Source organism: Anolis sagrei, chromosome 4, assembly GCF_037176765.1.
Source record: "Anolis sagrei isolate rAnoSag1 chromosome 4, rAnoSag1.mat, whole genome shotgun sequence".
NCBI classification, from domain to species: domain Eukaryota; kingdom Metazoa; phylum Chordata; class Lepidosauria; order Squamata; family Dactyloidae; genus Anolis; species Anolis sagrei.
This window is the reverse complement of record NC_090024.1, coordinates 196164903-196188177: the sequence shown is the minus strand read 5'-3', so window position 1 is coordinate 196188177 and position 23275 is coordinate 196164903. Positions and strand designations below refer to the sequence as shown.

Below are 23275 nucleotides of genomic sequence, written 5' to 3'. Positions count from 1 at the left end.
GTAACATAAGAATGTGGTGAGGATGGCAAAAGTTATAAATGAGGAAGAATACATAATTCAGGAGAGGCTGTAGCAGTGCCTCTCCTTTTGCCTGAACCTACTGGGTGTGCATCTACACTGTAAAATGAATACAGTTTGACATATTAATTGTCATGATTCAATACTATGGAAATGTGGAAGTAGTAGTTTTACAAAGATTTTAGTCTTCTTTGCCAAATAGGGCTGATGCCTCATTAAGCTACAATTCGCAGGATTCCGTAGCATTGAGCATGGCAGTTAAAGTGATGTCAAACTGCATTAATTCTACAGTGTCCCTCTTTTGCATTTTAATTTGCATGAATTGGTATAAGCAGATGATAAAGTGGGGAACTGGAAGGAGGGGAGAGAAAACTGGAGCATTTTAAAAACAGCTGAAGAACTGAGATAGCAGAGAATTAATTAGGACTTTCCTTGCCAAATTAGAGTAATGTGAGGCTATACAAGCAGTGCTAAATGTGCACACTAGAATAAATACAAGCAGTCTTTACACTGTACATGTATAATAATTTCAGGGGTCATGATATTTCAATATTATTAAACTATAACTATAATCCCATTTACTAGTTATGATAGTTTCATGTGCATAAGGTGCCGTCCTATAACATAACAGACATAGTATTGCAACAGCCAGGTAACATTGCATATAGTAAAGGTAAATGTTTTCCCTCGACGTTAAGTCTAGTCCAATTCCAGGAGTTGGTGCTCATTTCCATTTCTAAGCCAAAGAGCCATTGTCCATAGACACATTCAAGGTCATGTGGCCAGCATGACCGCATGGAACACCGTTACTTTCCTGCCCCAAGGAGCCCCTAGTGGCGCAATGGGTTAAACCCTTGTGCTAGCAGGACTGAAGACCAACAGATCACAGGCTCAAATCCAAGGAGAGCGTGGATGAGCTCCCTCTGTTAGCTCCGGTTCCCCATGCAGGGACATGAGAGAACCCTCTCATAAGGATGGTAAAACATCAAAAACATTCCCTGGGCAACATCCTTGCAGACGGCCAATTCTCTCACACCAGAAGTGACTTGCAGTTTCTTAAGTCGCTCCTGACACACAAAAAAAACCAAAAATCTTCCTGCCAAGGCGGTACCTATTGATCTACTCACATTGGCTGTTTTTTAACTGCTAGGTTGGCAGAAGCTGGGGCTAACAGCGAGAGCTTACCTTGCTTCCCGGATTTGAACCGTCGACCTTTAGATCCACTGCGCCATTGAGGGTTCCACATTACATATAACCATTCTGGAAAAACTCTGGCACTACACAGCAAACTCTAATAGATCTGAAGTGTGTATGTATATATGAGAAGATCAGTTCCGTGTCCTTTTTTATGGGGACAAGCCCCAATGACCAAGGGAAATATACAACTGTCTTCCTAACAGATGTACATTTGGCAGATTTATTATTGTTGTCTTCCCCTCTTTCCTACTTCAGAGGGCAGCATCTTCTTTTAATTGCAAAAACATTTCACGTTAAGAAATGTACCTATGTAAGGGTGTGTCAGTGTGTTCATAGAAAATGTTTGCCTTTTTGCTCTACACTGAACTGACAAAACCTAGAACTGAGTAAAGCATTTGTCAGGAACTCCTTGATCTTGCCTCCTCCTCCTATGGAGAACAGCTGGAGTGAGGAGTTTAGGGGAGTGTATGTGATTGGTTCAGACTCAGCAGAAGGGTGGAGTGAAGAAAGATAGAGGAGGAATTTACCTGTCTAGGTAAGTCAGTGGGAGGTCAAGAAGAGCAGGGAGAAGGCGGTGTAGCTCGTTTCGTTGTTTGAGTACACAGCAAAATACTTGGAACTGTTTCCATTTCCTAATACAGGTGAGTTAAACTCTAACTCAACTATTTACTTAGGAGGGTAAATAGTCCCTGGATTTATAAGTACAAATACCTGGCGCTTGTGCAGTCCTGCCTTTATGTTGTCTCTCTCTCTCTGTGCTATCTTCCTTGGTTTTACTCTTCAAGACATCTTTGGGCTGAGGAAGGCTTATGGAAAGATTTACAGATCTTCCTTGTGAATGTAAGTCAAACATAGTGCAAAAGCCAGCTAGGGGAATCCTTGCTGGTCACAATCCTTGTTGCTTTAAAAAAGACTTCTAGGATTTAAACCAGTGCTTTAACAATAACTTCCTTTTCTTTGCTGTCTATTCAGAATTATGAATGAACAGCAGAAACTTGCTGCTGGAATAAGAAGAGCAGGCATTCGTTTTAAGAAATAGACATGTTTGCTTTTTAACATAATTCTCTTTTTTTATAAAATGCCTTTTTAGGTGTTGGGAAAGAAAGACTGCTGTTCAGACTCTAGTAACTGGAAAATTTGACTGAATCAACAATGGTTCAATCATAAATATTTTTTAATGTGTAATGGGAGTCGAATTTTGCTTCTTATCAGATAAATGCAGGCAATTGTGCATGTTTGTAATCTGATGTTAAGTAGCTGGGATTGTGCAGATGCATATTTGTAAAGGATATCAATCAGAGGTTTGTCTTTTATGTGTAGAGAAATTGCTGTTGTCTACAGTTAAGCTGTTGGTGCATGTATGGAAGAGGCTTTCCTTGCCTCTTTTTCTGATGTGTTTTGGTAGTTGAGGAATAACAACAATGTTACATTCTCTGTGGATAAATCTGGACAAGTGTGCCCAGACAATTTTCTATTAGTGTTTATTACATTGTTTCATTTTATGTATATATGGTATTCCATCTGAACATTAGGAAGAACTTCCTGACTGTGAGAGCCGTTCAGCAGTGGAACTCTCTGCCCCGGAGTGTGGTGGAGGCTCCTTCTTTGGAAGCTTTTAAGCAGAGGCTGGATGGCCATTTGTCAGGGGTGATTTGAATGCAATATTCCTGCTTCTTGGCAGGGGGTTGGACTGGATGGCCCATGAGGTCTCTTCCAACTCTTTGATTCTATGATTCTATGATATATAGGAGTATATAGGACACAAATTCTTACTTATTAGAGTTTTGAAAGACTTGATCACTGATTTCAGTTTCTAGGGAATTACTGTGTGATATATGGGACCCCACGGTGGTGCAGCATGTTAAACTGCTGAATTGATTAACTTGCTGACTAAAACGTTGGCAATTCGAATTCAGGGAGTGGCGTGAGCTCCTGCTGTTAGCCCCAGCTTTTGCCAATCTAGCAGTTCAAAAACATGCAAGTGTGAGTAAATCAATAGGTACTGCTCTGGTGGGAAGGTAATGGTGCTCCATGCAGTCATGCCGGCCACATGACCTTGAAGGTGTCTACGGACAACACCGGCTTTTCGGCTTAGAAATTGAGATGAGCACCCCCCCCCCCCCCCAAAGCATGCATGTGTGAGTAAATCAATAGGTACTGCTCCGGTGGGAAGGTAATGGCGCTCTATACAGTTATGCCAGCCACATGACCTTGAAGGTGTCTACAGACAACGCCGGCTTTTTGGCTTAGAAACTGAGATGAGCACCACCCTCCAGAGGCAGACTTAATGTCAGGGGAAAATTTTACCTTTACTTTTACCTATATGGTTCTATCTGCATAGCTATTTTGTGAAGCTTGAAATTGAAACAAGGCTATAAATCTCTGCTAAATACAGCAAGTTGCATGACAATTATTAGCAGTTATGGAGGAAACAGTGACGTGTCCTTCAGGCCTTATCACACTGCACTGTTATAGTGCTATTATTAAACAGCTATGGAAGCATTCAGAGGAATTCTTGAGTTTGTAATTTAAAATTTTAAAATCCTCTCTGGTTGGAAATTCTGAATGTCCCTCCCTCAACTGCAAATCCCAGGATTCCATAAAATGTTGCCATGGCAATTAAAGTGGAATACTAACACTGCAACATTGTAGTGTGATAGAGTCCTCCCTCCCGTCTTGGGACGCAATCCATTTTTGGAGCATGCACTACTTCAATAGCCCATATATTGCTTTGCTAGAGATGGTAGACAAACACATTTGTGTGCTTTATTCAGTTGTTTGCAGTGCAGTTATTAGCAATTTTTGGAGAAGTGCCTGAAGGTAGTCAATAGTTTTCAAAGATCCAACAAGTTTATTTATAATTAAGAGTTTGTTTTAATTGTAAAGTGACCCAAAGTGTTAAGAAATATATAAGAGACCTGGCACTATGGCTTGACAGCTATGTGAGACATCTCATTCCTTTTTGCTATCACAGAGAGCAAGTAAAAGTTGTAGGATTAAAGAGATGCTGTACTTCTCAGAGATTCAGAATTTATGCACAACATACCTCCTTTCTGTCTGTTCTGTCCTGTCTGCCCAAAGAGCATTGAATATTTGCCACGTATGTGTACTGTGATCCGCCTTGAGTCCCCTTGGGGAGATAGGGTGGAATATAAATAAAGTATTATTATTATTATTATTATTATTATTATTATTATTATGTAAGTCTGCCTTAAAATGTTTTGTAGTGTGCTAGAATCCACTTTAGTTGGAATTTGCATTATATATCTTAACTACTTCTACAGTCTAAGAAATGACTATTTCACATAATAAGTTGTTAGTAACTTTATTCATAATATTGGATCAAGTAGAAATTGGGACATAGTGTGATTTAATAACCATTGTATAAGACTAGGAGAAAATGAAGTGTAAATCCCCACTTGCCCATGAAGCTTGCTTGCTTGGTCACCTTGGACCAGTCATGAGCCCTAGACAAACCTGCATCGCGAAAATACATGGGAATGAGAGACTCGTGTGTTAAGTGATGACCCATTGGAGGAAGAGTGAGATATAGTCATTACAATTAAGTAAATGAAATGGCAGAAGTGAAAATGAGGGAAGAGGAAAGTTTCCACTCTTACTGTCAGCTTATATTGTCATTGTTTTACAGTAACTTGGTCAAGGTCAGTTAATGTTTATAGAAGGGAGGATAGCTTTAGACAAAGCTTTCATTTTCCAGAATTAAATCTGCTTCTCTAAATTTGTGAGTTAAACAACAAACTGTGAATGCTTAAGTAGCATCTAATTTCACTTGTAATAGTGAGTCATATTTCTAAATGCCTTATGAGCTGATCTTCTGGTTTAAGGACAAGTGCCTTTAGAGCAGTAATTCCCAAACCCTACTTCTCTAGGTGTTTTGGATTTCAACTCTCAGCTGACTTTAACAATTATAAGGGATTGTGGTAAGTCCAAAACTCTTAGGCGATTTCTACACTGCCCCTATATCCCAGGATCTGATCTTAGATTACCTTCTTATTCCAGATTATCTGGCAGTTGAGACTAATATAATCCAGTTTAAAGAAGATAATCAGGGATCAGATCCTGGGATAATAAGGCAGTGAAGAAGGGGCCTCAGAAGATCATAATTTGGAAAACTGCTGTAGAGCAAGCAACTTGGTTTTAAATGTATTATTATTTTCTTCTTTTATCATAGAAAAAATTAGTAGGATCTGCTGGAAGGGGAACATGAAATTATTTAGATCCTATGACTATGTTCCGACATCAGTATTAAAACACTATTATCTCCTGTCACTAAAGGTCACAAAGGAAGTACTGGCAATCCCTGCCTCTTTCAGTTGGCTCACATATTCATTGTTGATATTATAAGGGTGGGGCACACCCTAGTTTCATTTTCTCAATATATCAAGAAAACATACTTTATTGCTTTGTCCTACACCTGTAGTTATTATCATTGAATTTTGAGTTCAGAGTGCTAGTTAATATTTAATGTCTCTGATTTGATAGCTATTAATAGCTATGCCTTTGTTAACCTCTAAAACATTCTAAACGGCAGGGCTTTGAGATTTCCAAATATCCTAAGAGTTTCGGCTTGTGTGTTTAGTCTCAATTTTTTTCCTACACTCTACCAACTTGATTTAGGCAAGTTATGCTGTGCAGTGGAACCTCTACTTAAATGTACCAATGTAAAAGCATTTTGAGTTAAGAGCTGTTGTTTGGCCTGATTTCATCTTGACATAAGAGCAGCACTTTGAGTTAAGAGCTAGTGCCAGAGGGAGCGCTAACGCCAGGATACAGGCTTTTATGGCTTCAAAGGAGTGACTTCAGTGCCCTGTGCCTCGTGCTCTTGTCTGCTTTGGGGGACTGCTGTCTGCTTTGCTCTTGTCTGCTTCAAGGAACTTTGGGTTAGTTGGTTTTGTGTGGTTTTTATTCCTGGTATGTTTGGCTTTATGAAGCGGGGGGGGGGGGGGGAGAGCAAGAGAGGGAGGGAGGCTGGAATGAGTACAGTATGATGCTTCTGCCTCTTCACTGTGCTTCCTTATCACAACTTTGTACTTCTACAATTTTAAAATTGAACTTTCTTTTTTATTGTTCCATGTAAATGTGCAGGCTTTGCCTTGCTGTTACACTGGACAACACATATTTTGTTGCCTTAAATGTGCTTCCTTGCCACAACTTTGTGCTTCTACCATTTTAAAGTTAATCTTTCTTTATTTGATTGTGCTATGTGAATGTGCATGTTACATTATTTGTTATCTATAAAGTACATTTTCTTATTTAAAAACACATAACAAAAATGGGGATGGGGGCCTGGAACAGATTAATAACAGTTCAATGGGAAAATTTGCTTTGAGACAACAGTGTTTTGAGTTAAGAGCTCGGTCATGGAACAAATTAAACTTATGTTTTAATTTTGAAAGTAAAGTAGCACATGCCCTAAAATATGAGGATCTGCCATGTTTTTGTGTAAATCCGCATTGCACAATGTCTTCCTTCTGAAATAGTTCTCTATGTTCTCTAGTGATGGCAATTTCCTTGTTCTGGATAAATATTATAAAGCTGATGTTTCCATAAAGTTTTTTTTTACAGTTTAGTCTAAAAGGAACATATAAATTGTGCACTCATTCTGAAGGAAAAGGTATTTGGTTAACTAAGGGCCATTGTTACTATTTGCAAGGGTATTGCAGTAGGGAAACAAAACATGGCAGAAATATGGAGCTACAGGGATGCAGAACATATCTGCCTCAGCTGTGTCCTAGGAGTGATACCTCTAACCTGGTAATTAAGCTTGTCTCTGCCCAACTATTACTGTGAGTGGTTATTTTCCCACTCAAACTCATAGACTGAGAGGAGAAATTGTCCGGGTCAACCCCTAAGGATATTCTCTTCCCCTCTGGAATCCTGAACCCAAAGCTGAAGTCATCCTCGCTGATCTTTCATTCTCTCTATACTAAGGATCCCCAAACTAAGGGCCCTTCCTGGGATCTGAGCCCAGGTTTTTCTTTTATCCCAAATTATCTGGCAGTGTGGATTCATATAATCCAGTTTAAAGCAGAAGACCTGGGATCATATCCTGGGGTATAGGGCCTGTCTGGAAGGGCCCAAAGGTCTGTGGGCCGGATGTGGCCCTCCAAGGTCATTTACCCAACTTAAACTTTAGACTTAGAATCACTCTAAGTCTGAAACGACTTGAAGACACACAAAAACAACAACAATCCTAATTAACTTGACTATCTCATCAGCCAAAAGCAGGCCCACATTTCCAATTGAAATGCTGGTAAGTTTATGTTGGCTAAAATTGTTCTTCATTTTATATATTGTTTCATTTTTCATGGTATTTTGCACTGCAAATAAGAAATGTGCAGTGTGCATATACATTTCTTCATTTCCCCCCCCCAAAATATAGTCTGGCCTCCCAACAGCCCGGGGGACCATGAAGTAGTCCTCTGTTTAAAAGGTTTGAGGACCCCTGCTATATACCATACACTAGACTGACAATTAACCATACACAAACCCGCCAATAACCTCATCCTAGTGCCATAATGGCAACTTCCCATGAGGACCAAGAGGAAATTTGCCCCATGGCTCTGAAGAAATTGGCTAGAACTTACACTGACAACTGGGTGGGTGCATGAGTGAAGCAAGTGTGAAGAAGCAAGGGCTGGGGAAGAGCCTCGGGTTTGTACTAGCATGTTAACTCTTCCTCATATCCTGTGTAATGATGGATGGTAGTGCATTTGACTGCCACGTCTCTCTCCCTTCTTCAGTCCCTGTCAGTCCTTGACAGTTTTGCTGGCGACACTGTCACTAAAGGTGCTGAATTAGCCACCACATAATGAATACAAAATTATAAACAAATACATATGCAATATCCAACACAGGAAAGGAAGAATACATAGGAGAAAGAACTGATATGAATGTTGTGTCCTCAGTGATATGGAATGAAGACAGTTCCTTGAGAATCCGTCTCCTTTAATGTTATTCCCTTCCAAATTCTTTACGGAAACTTAACTTTGGGGTATATGTGTTTAGAAAAGGGAACAATCCTGAATTTCTTTTTTATAATTTAATTATTTAGCTTGGATTTCTTGCTGCTGTTACAAAGTTTACAGATATGCTGTTTTTCTGTCCAAAGTGAAGGACAAGATAGTATATCCACTCCTGATTCAAATACAAAAGCTAACTGGATAGTAAATAGCACACCCCTGCCATTTTCTAGTTCTCCAAATCCAGACAGTCTAATTTGTATTTTATGAAAATGTGCATATATTCAAATAGAATCTTATGTACATTTCAATATAATATAAATTAAGCACAATAATTGTTGCGTTTGTGTTTGAAGATCTGAGATGGCCACTAAAGTGTAACAGTTAATGTGCGAAACTTGAAACAAGATAGGATGACTTTGGACCATTCAATATCTCAGAGGCCCCTTCCACACAGCTGAATAAAATCCCCCATTTTCTGCTTTGAACTGGAATATATGACAGATAACCCAGTTCAGAGCAGATATTTTGGGATTTTCCGCCTTGATATTCTGGGTTATATGGCTGTGTGGAAGGGCCCTTAGTCAAAGGTACCTTACAGAGGTTTTGGTGGAGTAAACAGAGAGGGAGAAACCCTGTAAGGTGCCCATGTACATTTCAGATGCAGTATAGATTAAAAATAAAAATAATTGTAGGACACAAATGTCTCCAGTGGTATCTTTTTCACTTCTTGCCATAAGGATGTACATGTGCAGGGCTTTTTGTACTTTTAAAAAACCCGTGGCAAAATTTTGTAAAATACCTATTATATTACTATTGTGTTTACTCATACCCTTCTGTTTCACTCCGCAAGGAGACTCAAAGTAGCTATGAAAACACCATAGGGAGCCTTGTGAGTAACACACTATTATCTGATTCACAGGGTGAATATGCAGAATAAAATGAGGGCAAACAGCAGGAATCACAGGGAAAAAAGCAAGGTATGAGTTCCTTCAAGGGTGTGTATTCAATATTTCAACTAAAAATATTCAATTATCACTGTCTTTGTCCTAATCGATTGCAATAAAAAGGTTTAATTGGCTTATCTATGCTAATGTGGGAGCCCCCAGTGGCGCAGTGGGTTAAAGCACTGAGCTGCTGAGCTTGTTGACCAAAAGGTTGCAGGTTTGATTATAGGGAGCGGCGTAAGCTTCTGCTGTCAGCCCTAGCTTCTGCCAACTTAGCAGTTCGAAAACATGCCAATGTGAGTAGAGCAATAGGTACTGCTCCGGCGGGAAGGTAACGGTGTTCCATGCAGTCATGCCAGCCACATGACCTTGGAGGTGTCTACGGACAATGCCGGCTCTTCGGCTTAGAAATGGAGGTGAGCACCACACCTCAGAGTAAGACATAAGACATGACTGGACTTAATGTCAGGGGACAACCTTTACCTTATGCTAATGTGCCTGTGTTGGTTTCCAAGTCTTTGTAAATTACTACAACTGGCATAATGATCAATATTTATAGTTTTTGCATTTTCCATTTACCAACTGAGAATGCCTTCCCACCCAAACATATGTATAATAATCTGATAATTGATGCAATACATTCTGTTATTGATGTAGTTCTAATCTACAGATCCTTTTGTTGGTGAATATCTTTATGCAATTCCAATCTATGGCAACCCTATCATGGGGTTTTCTTGGCAAGATTTGTTCAGAGAGGGATGTTTCTTGCCTTCCAGTGAGACGGAAAGAGAGTGAATTGCCATGATCACACTGTAGGTTTCTACGGCCCAACACTTTGTATTGTGACAAGTTTAGTTCACAACAATGTATTTTTATTTTGCTGGAAAAATCTGTCTTTTTCCAGCAAAATGGGAGACCTAAGGAATATGACCTATAACATACATAATTTCCTCTGCTATTAAAATAAATTGACACTTTAACCCTTTGAGCGTTGGTTTCACTACATCATTTTTATATCTGTTCTATTTTGCACAAACCTTGATTTTGCCATGTTATATAAGGGACTCCAGTTTACTACACCATTTAAAATAATTGAACTTGAGTATTCCATGAGCTGTCCTGGAATCAAAGCCCAGTGGATAGCAAGGGATTAGTGTATTTAAAGATAAGTAAAGGGAGGGTTAATTCTTACCAAATAACTTTATCACTTTTGCTTGCAGATCTATAAAAAGTCTTCAAAACAGAGATAATTTCCCTTCAAATTGCAACATTTACTGCAGGGCATTAGCAAATGGTCGTTCTGCATTTTAAATCTCTGTGAAGCTGTAAGATTCAATTATTGACTAAACCCTTAAAGGCTTGTTTCTCTTCAAACAATAGTGTGGCACTTAACATGATGTCTAACTGTTTATGACATAGGCTATGGCTCCTAGTGCAACTCCAGAAGACTTGGAGATTTTATTATTTTTTGGAAAATTAATGCTTGGAATCCTTCCCAACTAGTGGTCCAAAAGAGCCTACATTCTAGTTTATGTCCATCTAGCTGGCTAGGATGTCAACTTTAGGCTTATACAACTCTATTCTCCAATAGAGGAAAATAGCTGGAGAATTACCTGGGAGGTTAACACCACAGCCCTTATTACCTTCTGTCTGAGATTATTGCCTCACAGTCTAATGATAGGATCAATTTGGCTTTTGCCCATTTTGGTCCTGTAGCATTGATGACAAATACTCTACTAAATATATATTTATTACCATCTTATTCTCTGCCATGAGAACAGGAATACAGCTAAGTACTTCCAATGGACAACTGCCAGTCTCTAATTGGAAGTGGGATTATACTTGACACAGTTACCTATTTAGGATACTTGGTAGGACTGGTGCCTGGTATCCTTGGAAAAAAGTGCTGGATCTCCAGCTTGGTACATTACTGACACCTTCCGCGCTTGCTCTGCATTTTACATCATCAGAGGCTGGGACTGTTGGTATTTACATTTCCACAATGCTCCTCACATAGTATTACAGGAGGTTAAAATGGGAGTTAGATCTACTTACAAATAGGATGTCAGTATTCCTAAATTTGATTTTCATGCTCAACAATGATTAATTTGACCACTTTTCTCCTGGCAGTGATAATGTTCTTCAGTCTGAGGTGTTTTCAAGGACTGTTTTGGATGTGTTGTGTAAAAAATCCACATCTGGGTTCTTTGCTCAGAAACAGCATTTTCTGTGTGGAAAGTGCAACTTTTTGCATGAGATATTTCTTATAAGTAATATATGTTCAGCAAGTGTTGCTTTCTCTGAAAAAATATCCATATATAGATTTTTCTTTTACAAAAATATGCCTCTGATTCTGAAGATACTCATGAATGCAGGATTCTCCCCATCAGGTTTTCCTACCATTTTTCATCTGAAATTTTAACATTTCTTTCCATTCCAGTTTACCAGGGATTACTAGAGGTCAGTTGAGACAACTTGTTACATGATCATTAACATGATGGCCAAGAGTCTATGCCATAGTATAAATATATGTGAACACAGTTACATTGGATCTGCCAGTTGGGAAGTGAGTTGCATAATAGGCAATGAGGCTTTGAGCTTAGTCATGGTGCAAGGGACCCCACCAAAGAAAAAGGTGGGAATGAACATGTGCTTGCAGAATGAGTGTCTGCACTAGAGATTATATTTACACAACCTCTGAGAAAGCACAACCTCTTCTATAATATTTTTATGGCAGTATTCTAGCTTACAATTAGCACAGATGCGCCTCTATGTGTTAAAATGTTTCCCCCTTTAGATGTATTGGTACAATTGGTTAGCTAGATTTTTGAATAGACACACCTTTAGATGCTTTAGCACAAACATACTTACAAACTGAAATGACATCACAGCATAAACAATAATGCTGAACTTAAATACCAGTTAGCCATGTTAAGAGGAGTAGCCCTGCTCTTGGTGGATGAATTTGCAGAATGTGACATGGGGAGACGAGTGGAGCTGGAAACATGTCTTACTGGTTATAAAATGCTTGTGACCACATCCTCACAGGGCCGTACAAACAATGGAGAGGGAGTGGTAGGAAGTGAGCCAAGATAGGTGCAATTCTTACCTCTACCATGGGTTTTGTCACATAGTCCTGAGATTACTTGCTTGACCTTAAGCAAGAGTCACATTTGACCCTTACCATAAATAAGGAAGAAGAAGAAAAATTCTTACACCTGTATATTGTATTGCTTGGGATTATAACCTTAAATTATTGGTCAAACTGAGAGACACAAGGGCTAATGGAGGGATGATCTGACTGTAGTGACACATTTGAACAAAATCATGATATGGACAAATGTCACAATAGGATTAGACATCAGAGTTGTGGTGCAGAAAGGTAGACTCCCTTTAATAGAATCATAGAGTTGGAAGGAACTTCATGGAACATCGAATCTACTTTCTTTATCTTCCCTTATGTTTGAAATCCTCTCTCCCTTGTTTAGTATGATGGCCACAGTTTAGCATTACATTTGCCATGGGGCTCATTACAGATAAATGCCCTGAAGGTATGATTCAGCATAGGTTTTTACATCAAGGTTGTAAAGAATTTCAGATTAGGTCTGATCATACAGTATGTTGACTTCGATGAGTACATAATGTAAAAGTAAGTTACAGTAAACTAGGGAATAGAGAGGACAATTTGCACACATGAGAAAGGAGTACATAAGCTAAATCACAGAAACCAATGGCAATGTAACATGAGAGGAAAAGAATGTGGCCAAGAAGACATCCCGAAATGTCTACAGCAGTCATTGCAAAGTAACTTATAGAAATGAAGGCCACCAGCACATATAACAACATGGGGTTTTTTTAAAGCAATACTTTCTGACTTTCTTCTCTTGCCTGGAGGAAAAGAGCTATCTGAGGAAGGATAAGACTGTCAATAGTCACTAATCCTGATGGCTGCATCCTTATTAATTGCTTGGAAATATGAGCAGACGTGTACTGTAGGCTTCTTACAGACTTGTTATAGCCACTGCTGTTTACTGTGGAGAGGGAAGTTGGGTTAGTTAGTCCTTTTTCCAATTTGGTATGGTGAATCTTAGAATCATTTTCATTATGCAGTAAAAAAAAATCAGCAGGAACAAAGAAGGAGGCTCCCTTGGAGGGCCCTGTGTAAAATAATTTTCTCCCCGATAGAGTTGGAAATCTAAAACAGCATTTGCCTTCTTTACGGCAACATCACTCTGCTGGCTCATGTTAAATTTGTGCTCAAAAATAATCTCAAGGTCCTTTTCACATAGGAAATTGCTGAGCCAAGTGTCCCCCTCCTACACCTGTGCATTTGGTTTTTGAGGGGTAAATGTAGAATTTTGCATTTGTTTCTGTTGAATTTCATATAGAATATATATTTGTGTCCTGTCTTTTTAAATACATTTGCCTTGACATAAAGAATGCCAATTATGTGCCAGGTAAAGTCACACCCTGGCTGTTGTCCAAAACAAATAAGTGCATTACTAATAGCTGCTGACAACCTTGAAGCCTTTTGGCTACCTGCACATATTTTATAATCATCATCAATTAGTATCAACTGATTCTTTTTGTTCTCTGTCAACCCAAAAGAAAGTATTTTATTGAAAGAAATGTGGCCTAACAAGGCATCAAATATTTCTTATATCTTGTTGGCTTAAGGAAGTTATAGGCATTCTTTTATATATACTGTAAGTTGTATCTACATCTACATCAGGGAAAGGCAAAATGTGTTGCGCAGTCTTCATGTGGTCCTCCAGGACCAGTTCTGAGACACCCCAGAATGTCTCCAAATGCACTCTAGGGGTAGGAAGGCCATTTCCACCACACCTCGAAGCCTCTTGGCACACCAGGGATCAAAATATGGTTTGCAAAATTATTCAAAACAATATTTTGTCCACAAATGCCCCAAAATGTCAACTAGGGGACATGTGGTCCCTTGGGCAGACTTCGATACAGGTGAGGTCTTTTTTTTTAAAGTTTCAAGCTTAGTGAAATTGTCATCATTCTCCCAGTGGTGTTTAGGAGCAATTTATTTTATGTTATTTTTATTTTATTTTTGCAGGAATCCCAAAAATAAACTACTTCAAAATGAAGACCTTTAGTCTTCATTTTGAAGTATTGATTTTCTCAAGTTGTTTTTGGTATGCAGATTTCTGCCTTTGTTGTTGTTAACTGTGATCAAACTGAGTTTAAATTTCCCATGAAAGAGAAACCTCCAGGTCACAGCCCTACTCAGGTTTTGCAGACTGCCAAGCCTAACCCCAAGGAAATGGCAATCTGGCTAGTCCCTGTCAGATTACATCTTTCTTCTTTAAATTATTTATTGTGTTTATATTTGAGTATTTTCATTGGTGATAAATACAGGAATCATGTCAAACCAATTCTTGCTGCGTTGAGTATTATCTGGAACAGATGAGATAAAACTTAAAAGAAGCATAGTTTAAAACGATTATTTTCCAAACAACCTATTTATTTTGTGGGTGTGAATGAGGGAGAATGTTAAAGATACCTACTGCTATAACCCATTGCCGTGTAATACTCCAGTTACCAAACTCACCTTCTCAGCTTGGCAGGCTTAGGGCAAACAGCTAGCTCACCCACTGCCTCTGAATACAACCTTCATGTTTACTTATATTGTTAGTCTTGACTGTCACTGCACAAAACACCCCTCTTTTGCTCATGTCGCTGACATAAGTGCTAGGCACTAAGTACAGGCAGGAAATAACATTGAAGGTGAGAACAGAAGTCAGCAGAGCTGTTTTGATAGCTTTTACCTCAATGGTCCAAGTGATATATACTTCTTTGTACTTAGCTGCTCATAAGTAAAATGATGAGAGTTTGTAATAATCTTTTGAAGAGCCGAAACAGAACGAATGCCAATGTTACCGTTCTCCCATGCTTCTAGGATTATTCATGGGGTTGGGTGAGAAGGAAGTGCAATTATAAAGAGATTATGAAAGAGGAAAGTTCTATGTACAGCTGCTGCTGCTGCTGTGTGATAAGATGATAATTCTTCTGCTGTTCCAACTGTGCTATGCAGTCTGCTTGTATTATATTATATTTGGATGTAGTACTGGCTTGGAATGGGAATTGCTTTGTTGTGGACTGGTGATCTGAAATCAAGAATCAGTTCTCTGCACACAAAAACAACTTTTGGGGAAATATGTAGCATAATCCATGGGCTGGTCCATGAGGCCACGAAGAGTCGGAAGCGACTGAATGAATAAACAGCAATTCATGGACCAGCATTGTGCTAAGAAACAGGGGTTAGTACATACCTTGGCACAGGCACTTTGGGCTGCTAGATAATGATTCTTGGGCTGTTGCCTTTCAGTATCTGTGTCTAGTTTGCATACTCTGAACACAATTAATATGTTTACCTCCCAGGAACATGCAATGCGTCAATAGAATAGTGGTGAGAACATAACTCATTTTCCCGTCATTTAAAAATATACAGTAACATGAACATAAATGTGTTCTTGTGAAGATACCGCTATGAGGTTTGTAGAAATGAGCATACTTTAGTTCTGAGGTGAAGAATTGAGGCTTTCATGCTTTTTTTTTTAATTTCCTGCTTTTTGAAAAGTGCTTTGAGTCCCAGTATAGGGGAAAGGTGGGATGTAAATAAAGGTGTAAATGGATAAATGTAGACCTAAAGCTGTTTTGGACTGTTCGTTCTATAATATCTTACTGTTGGCTATGCTAGCTAGGGTTGATAGGAACTGTAGGGCAAAAACATTGTCATCCAGCCTTTGTTATTGACTGCAGCAAAATCAGCTTTGAATTATAGTGACCCTATGAATGAGAGGCCTCTATGTAACCCTGTCATCAGCCGCCCTGTTCAGCTCTTGCAAACTCAGAGCCGTGACTTCCTTGATTGAGTCTATTCATCTAGAATGCGGTCTTCCTCTTTTCCTACTGCCTTTTACCTTCTCTTTTCTAGTGAGTCATGTCTTCAAATGATATGTTCAAAGTATAGCAGTCTCAGTTAGTCATCTTGGCTTCAAGGAAGGGTTAGGACCTATTTGTTAGGTTGGTTGGTTAGATCAGTTTTAGCAGTTTTAGCAGCCCACAGTATCCATAGAACTCTTATCCAGCAACACATTTGAGGTGAGTTGATTTTCTTCCCATTACCTTTCTTCATTGCATATAGAAATTGGAAATATGCTTCCATGGGCAATTCTAAGTTAAGGATTCAGTTATATAGCTTGACACTTCAGGATCCTGTTTAGTTCTCTCATAGCTTCCCTTCTAAGTCCTAGTTTTCATATTCTTGACAAATGAGACTCCATTCTAATTAACAACTGAACCAAGGTATGATGAATCTTGAACTATTTCAATGTCTTCATAATGTATTACAAAGTTACGTGAATAATCTGTGGTCTGGTCATTATTTTGGGGGTTTTTAATGTTCAACTGTACAACTTTCTTTCGTGACTTTCTTCAGTGATAATTCCAAGGTGTTGCTATTTTGTTGCTGGTAGTATGATATCATCTGCATATCTTAAAGTTGATTTTCCTTCCTCTAATTATCATGCCTCCTTCTTCCAAGTCTTATCTTGCCTTAAATATAATGCATTCAATGTACAAGTTAAACAGACAGAGTGATAAAATGCATCCTTGCCTGATCCCCTATCTGGTTTCTACCAAATTTTGCACTGATAGTAGCTTTTGGTTCTAAATACAAATTATAAATCAAATGTTGTGGTGTACCCATTTCTTTAAGAATGGTTCACAGTTATTTATAATCTACATAGTCAAAAGCTTTACTATGCAAGCAGTCCTTGAGTTACAAACATCCAACTTACATATGACTCATAGTTAAGAACAGGGGTGAGATAATAGGAAGTGACAAGAAATCTCCCCTTAGAAAGAAAAAAATCATTCATGTAAGACTTATCATGGAAAAAGGTGCATAAGTTGCTGAACAGCTCACTCTATTTCTGTCAGTTTTTACTCTTGGTTCTTGTCTGTCCTTAATGCTTGAAGAGTTTAATCTTCATTCATTGAGAATTCTCTATCTTTATGGTGAATTATATATTCATTTTTATATGGTTCACTTCCAGAGTTCCTGTGTCATACTTGCTACTTCCATATCCTACCCGTGATATGCCTAAAAAGGACTTGTGGGTAGAAACCTCTGACCCAGATCCTGCAACAGTTGTTGGCAGTGCAGGCAGCTCTGACAGTATGATCAGCAACAACTCCAGTTCATCTGAAATGGTAAATATTATTTTAAAATTTCATTTTCATGAACTAAAAAGTAGGGAAGTCTTGATAGGTAATTACAGTTGGTCTTCCACATTTGCAGTTTTGACTTTTGCAGATTGAATGACAGAGCTGGAAGAGATCACAAAGGCCATTACTATGATCACTCTCCAACACAATTTGACCATAGAGTTCCTCCAGTGCAATTCTGTGGTCAAATTCTGCTGAAGGTTGGTCATGGAGCCATGCTGGAGGACCTAAAGATTCCTAGTGAGAACATCTCTCTAGGAATCTCTGGTCCTCCAGTGAATTTCTATAGTCAACTTCCAGTGGAGTTGTGCTAGAGAAGTTATATGCATAGAGTTGGCAATAATGCCACGAAAGACAGAGCTCTGCACTGCACGTCCGCCATGAGCATGAGCAAATGTATATTGTTGTAGCAGTTTTTAAATTTTTTTGTAATAAAGGCAGGGGTGATATAAGTGTGGTTGTTTTTATTCCGTGTTCAACTGCAATACGAGTGGGTTTGTTTTGTAGCATTAACTGTCAATTGAAGCCTCCAGATTTTCATACTTAATTTTCCCAGAAGGGAAGAAACAACAGAAATATTCTAGAGAATGCAGTTTGGGGAATGTGCCATAAGGAAACTCAGGTTATTTTAGACCAGTCTGCATGGTAATAAGGTTCTTTCTCTAGCGTACATACAAATAACAGACATACAGTATTTTGTACTTACAAAGATGTATTATTAAAGTACATGTGCTGAAATGCCTATAGCTTAACATAGGAGCTGGTAATCCTCAACCATCCACATATTTTGTCCTACAATTTCTATCAACACCATCTAGTAATGGTAAAGGGAGATGTTTGTAATCCAAAACATCTGGAGGGCCAGTTTTCCCTATCCCTGGTTTAAGACTATAATTTTAAGGGTGGAGTAGATTTCTGCTCATTGAGTATGTGGGCATTTTCATTATTGGTTCATAGTGTCTGTTTTATGTCATTCATACATATATGGTAAAGCTAAGAAAATCACTTCCTGTTTGAATTGAGGCTTACTACTTATGTGTTAACCACAAATTATAGTTCTTAACTGACCTCACATTCATTCATTCTGTTACATGACAGAAGTGAACTTATGCATGTAATTAAATACAAACAGGGTATTTCCTCTTTTGTGTAGGCTCAACCTTACTTGATGCCTCTAAAATAAATCTCTCCAAAGTGGCCTGCCTTTGGAAGATGCAAGAAGGGCCTTAATATGTGATGGCTACAAGGCTTGACTCTAGTTATGAATTAGATTTTTATACCAGTTGGAACTTTAGTATATTACTCTATTAAGATTAATCGGAATGAGTAACTTTTAAATCAGTGGTTCCCAACCTTTGGTCTTCTGGTATTTTGGACTTCGGCTCCCGCAATTCCTAACAGCTGATAAGCTGGTTAGGATTTCTGAGAGTTGAAGTCCAAAACAACTGGAGGACCAAAGGCTGAGAACCACTGTTTCAATTGCAAGGGGTTTTTTTTGTGTGTGCAAGTGCCAGCAGCATTTCTGACTGACAGATCAATGGTTCGAATTCAATAGGCATACCCAGATGCAAGTTAAACTAAATGAGACAAGCTATATATCACCTTCTTCCTGTGTCTTAGAGTGTTTTCTTTCTTTTTTGAAGAATGACAGCGGTTATGACTACCTATCAGTGGAGGAGAAGGAATGTCTTATGTTCCTTGAAGAGACATTAGATTCCTTGGATACCGAGGCTGACAGTGGGCTTTCTACTGATGAAGCAGAAACTTCTAAGCATCCAAGAACGTGGCCTTCAAGAGATGTTCCTAAAGGTAAGCTTGTAAGAAATTCCTGTGAGTAATTTGAAGCAGGCATGCTTCTGGGAAAACTTCATTCTTGGTTCAAAAAAATATGTGCTCATTTTCAAACTGTTTTTATTCCTTGAAATCTTGTTTATGTCTATTTGACTTTCTCCATTCTCATACAGACCCCATCAAATGTATGTAATATAACACATCCTCTCAATGTCAGTGCCATATGAGAATTGAGTCTGCTTCTCTTCTTTTGCTGTCCACATTTCTCCCTGCTGATTATTTTCCTTTCTTAAGCAATGTTGTTGCTTCCCTCCTTGCTGAGGTGCTTGTGATAAATTAAATAAAATGAAATAAAATAAATGTAAGGGGCATTACTCATTATTTTTCTCTTTCTTTCTCATCCCTTTCTTTTCTCAATGTGTAGGATTAGATCGTGAGAATCTCATAAATCATAGACAAATTGAAATAAATGGCAACAAATCTGTTTCTGATCCTGTTGACATTCCAAGTCCAGGCCATCGTAGCCTTCCAAGGAACATCACTGCCAAAAGTGTTCCAAAAACAGCCAACATTTCCCTGGTTGAAACAACAAGTTCTAAATCTGATAATCAGAAAGATCTTCCACAGATATACCTGACTTCATGGGAGTCTCCTAAAAATGAGACACTGGACATATCAAATGATCAGGTTCAGACAACCACACAATCAAAGGTTTCAGATCTGGAATCTGTGGTTATTCTACCTCCTGAGCCATTTCAGGACCACAAGCAGAGTTATTCCAAAAGAGATCAAGAGTCACCATTTCTTAACAAGGTTTCCCAGACAGATGTTGAAAGTGTGTTACCTCTTCACTTTGAAGGTAGAAAGAGTGTTGACCAAGTGGAAAGTTATGAAGCAACCCAGCAGGAACCTTCACTGGAGAAGGCAGACCTAGCAAGAGGAAACGAAGTCACTTTGAAATCTGTGTCTCCTAAAGGAAACAAGAAGAGCTTTGAACAGATGTTGGATGTTCCAGAAAATGATAAAAAACCTACACAGGAAGAAACATCCCTAGATTCCAGTCCCAAACAAGGTCCCCCCACTGCTCCAAAGCCCAGAAAACTGCCACCAAATATTATATTGAAAACCAGCAGAAGTAATGTGGTTTCATACAACATTGATCCAAACCATAAGCTGAAAGCACTTTCTCCAGCCAATGGCAGACCTAGAGCTGCAACTGGTGACTTTTCCATAGAGAAGGTACATTCTCCCCAAAAAGAACAGGAAAGAGCCAGGAGAGAAGCCCTTGAGAAGTTGGGGCTTCCACTGGATAACGAGAAAGATCTAGAGGACCATGTGGCTAAAACCTCTGCTTCCTCAAAATCAAGAGAGACATCTAGGATTTACAGTAGAGAGAATGTAGATACAGAAGACATCACTCATAATAAGAAACCTGACCAGAATCCTGCCCAGATAGGTGAGGAAGAAATCTACGCAGGTGATAAAAACATCCCAGGTATCAAACAGACAATTTTCAAATCCACCACACTGGAGCGTTCAGGTGTGGGTCTGAGTAGTTACATTTGCCCTGGCACTGAGGAGCAGAACATTAAGAACAGCAGTTCTTCTGGAAAAATGTCCTTTTTTGAAAAGATTACTCCCAATTTCATCAGGAATACCCGGCCACGGCCAGCTTCCCTTGGCATGGGGAAAGACTTTGTGGATCTAAAGGAAAACAAAGTGCATAATGATGAACTGGAGAAAAATGACAAGCGAAGATCTTACCCATTTCAGCCTGTCTCCATGTTGCCCAGGCCACCTTGCACCAGTGTAAAATTCACCCCAAAGGGAGTTGCTGAGGAGCACAGAAGGGAGGCTCTTAAAAAACTTGGCCTATTGAAGGAATAAGCTGATAAGGCAAAGAATTTGTGTTCATATGTGGATAATGAGGGGGTTTTGGGTTTTTTTGCTTGTTGTCTTCTCATTGGTTACCTGAAATGGGAGGCATTGTAGCATTGGCTGTGTGTATAGAGGTTTTGCCTGGTGGGTTTTCAGGCTTGATGAGTTTATTCACCTTCTGTAGAAGTATGTTTAGACTGTACTTTACACCAATTAGAAGTGCCTCACCTGTATAAGATGTGTGCTTGTATATAAAGGCATGCGTATTTGTATATAATAAATATATATTATTAACGGGAAAGAGGAAATGTTTTGTAATTACTAGGGCATATAATGATATTTGGACATATACAGAGGCTTATATCATGATGATGGCCATGTGGTTAGGAAGCTTTAGCCAAGACTGAATTGCAGTTATAGTTTTTTGAAGGCTCCTTTTTAAATATATGGCACTAAAACAATAAGTTGCATAAACAGAAACCAGAAGATGAGCCATGCTCTAACTATTTATTATTTAATAAATTGGCAAGAATGTGTTGGGTATAAATCTTAGGCTTTAATTTGCAAAATAAGAAGTACAGTATTTAGTAGTTCACTTACTAGCAAATGGTTAGCTAAGAACTTTAAAAAATGATATCAAAGTTGATTTTGATCTATTTTAGCTTACAGACATGCTTTATATGAAGAAACTAATGCTGAATGTTAATTTAAAATCGAAAAAATCTTTTTAGAATGACAAGTGAGAATGTGTGTTTTAAAATGATTGAATAATAAACTGTTTTATATGGGAAAATGTTTCACATTTCTTGGTTATAAGTTGAAAAAGTCAAAAAGGGCAATGAGAACTAGATATGGGACATACCGACATTATCATGGTAATCTCAATTGAAGAGTAGTCATATCCTGTCATTGCTGTCTCTAGAAAGTTTTATAACTGACGTTTGACTTATTTTATTAAATCAGTTAAGTGATATGGTAATGACACAATGAGCCCAGGTTAAATATACCAGTGCCATAATATCAGATATTCTGGTGTTAGGATTTTTCTTTCTTCAGGAAATACTTTCTCACACAATTGCTTAAGCATCTCTATATGCCTTTCCATGCTCATATACAGTATATTGTTTTATAAGAAATTCATAAAGCATGAATACCTAAACAACATGCTTGAATTTGAGTAATTTTCTTTTGTGACTACATGGTTTAGAGTTTGATTATAGATATATTGTCAAAGGTTTTCATGGCCAGAATCACTGAATTGTTGTAGGTTTTTCGGGCTGCATGGCCATGTTCCAGAAGCATTCCCTCCTGACATCAGCTCGAAAAACAACCCAGTGATGCTGGCCATGAAAGCCTTTGATAATATATCTATAATCAAACTCTAAACCATGTAGTCACAAAAGAAAATTACTCCAATTACTCAAGTGAATGAATGTGGGTCCAGAAAAGAAGGCATTGTGCAAAGGGAAGGGGGGCTCCTGCTAAGGCAGAAGGCAAAGCCTCTTTTAGGCTTGGGCTCCGTGGCTGGGCCTTCTTCCCACTCCCGCCAGCAACTGCAATGACAGTAGCATTGTTTTTCCAGGGTACAGACCCTTTCTCCCACACCCACTCATCACCCAAACCCTTTCCCCTGTGCCCCCTCACCATGCAGACCCTTTCCTCTACAGTCCTCACCATGCAGACCCTTTCTAAATATATACAGTGTCTTTGGCTGTGATCCTGTAGATCAGTGTAACTCCTCCAGCATAGACTGCAATATGGTGTAATTTATTTATTTATTTATTTATTTATTTATTTGATGCACTTATTAACCGCCATTCTCAGCCCTTACGGGCGACTCATGGCGGTGTACAGTACACATAAAAAGACAGTTACAAAGGCCAGTATCAACAACATATAACTATACGACAAATACAAACTACATAAAAATCCGCTTCGTCTCTTAGTAGAATCATAGCCAGTCTCATCTTCCTTATACCATTCCAGTTCTCATTACCGTAATGTTGTTGCTTAGCACTTAATTAAATGCCCTCTCGAACAGCCAGGTCTTAAGGCTTTTTCGAAAGGACATGAGGGAGGGCGCCTGTCTGATGTGTGCCGGGAGAGTGTTCCACAGCCGGGGGGCCACCACCGAGAAGGCCCTCTCCCTCGTCCCCGCCAGCCGTGCCTGTGATGCAGGCGGGATCGAGAGAAGGGCCTCCCCAG

At 38.9% G+C, this 23275-nt stretch overlaps 1 protein-coding gene across 4 annotated transcripts; it reads left to right on the top strand.

Moving 5' to 3' along the window:
• Nucleotides 1–1743: 1743 nt before the first annotated feature.
• C4H1orf116 (chromosome 4 C1orf116 homolog) lies at nucleotides 1744–22021 on the top strand. Of its 4 annotated transcripts, none has more exons than XM_067468065.1 (5): nucleotides 1744–1856; nucleotides 9121–9178; nucleotides 17230–17386; nucleotides 19045–19210; nucleotides 19617–22021. In XM_067468065.1, the coding sequence occupies exons 3-5, from the start codon at nucleotides 17273–17275 to the stop codon at nucleotides 21077–21079; spliced, it is 1743 nt and encodes a 580-aa protein (XP_067324166.1). In that variant the 5' UTR covers nucleotides 1744–1856; nucleotides 9121–9178; nucleotides 17230–17272; the 3' UTR covers nucleotides 21080–22021. The 4 variants fall into 4 exon arrangements, with proteins under 4 accessions (XP_067324166.1, XP_060628847.2, XP_060628845.2 ...); XM_060772862.2 differs by lacking the exon at nucleotides 1744–1856 and adding an exon at nucleotides 1932–2055; XM_060772864.2 differs by lacking the exon at nucleotides 9121–9178.
• The last annotated feature ends 1254 nt before the right edge of the window (nucleotides 22022–23275 follow it).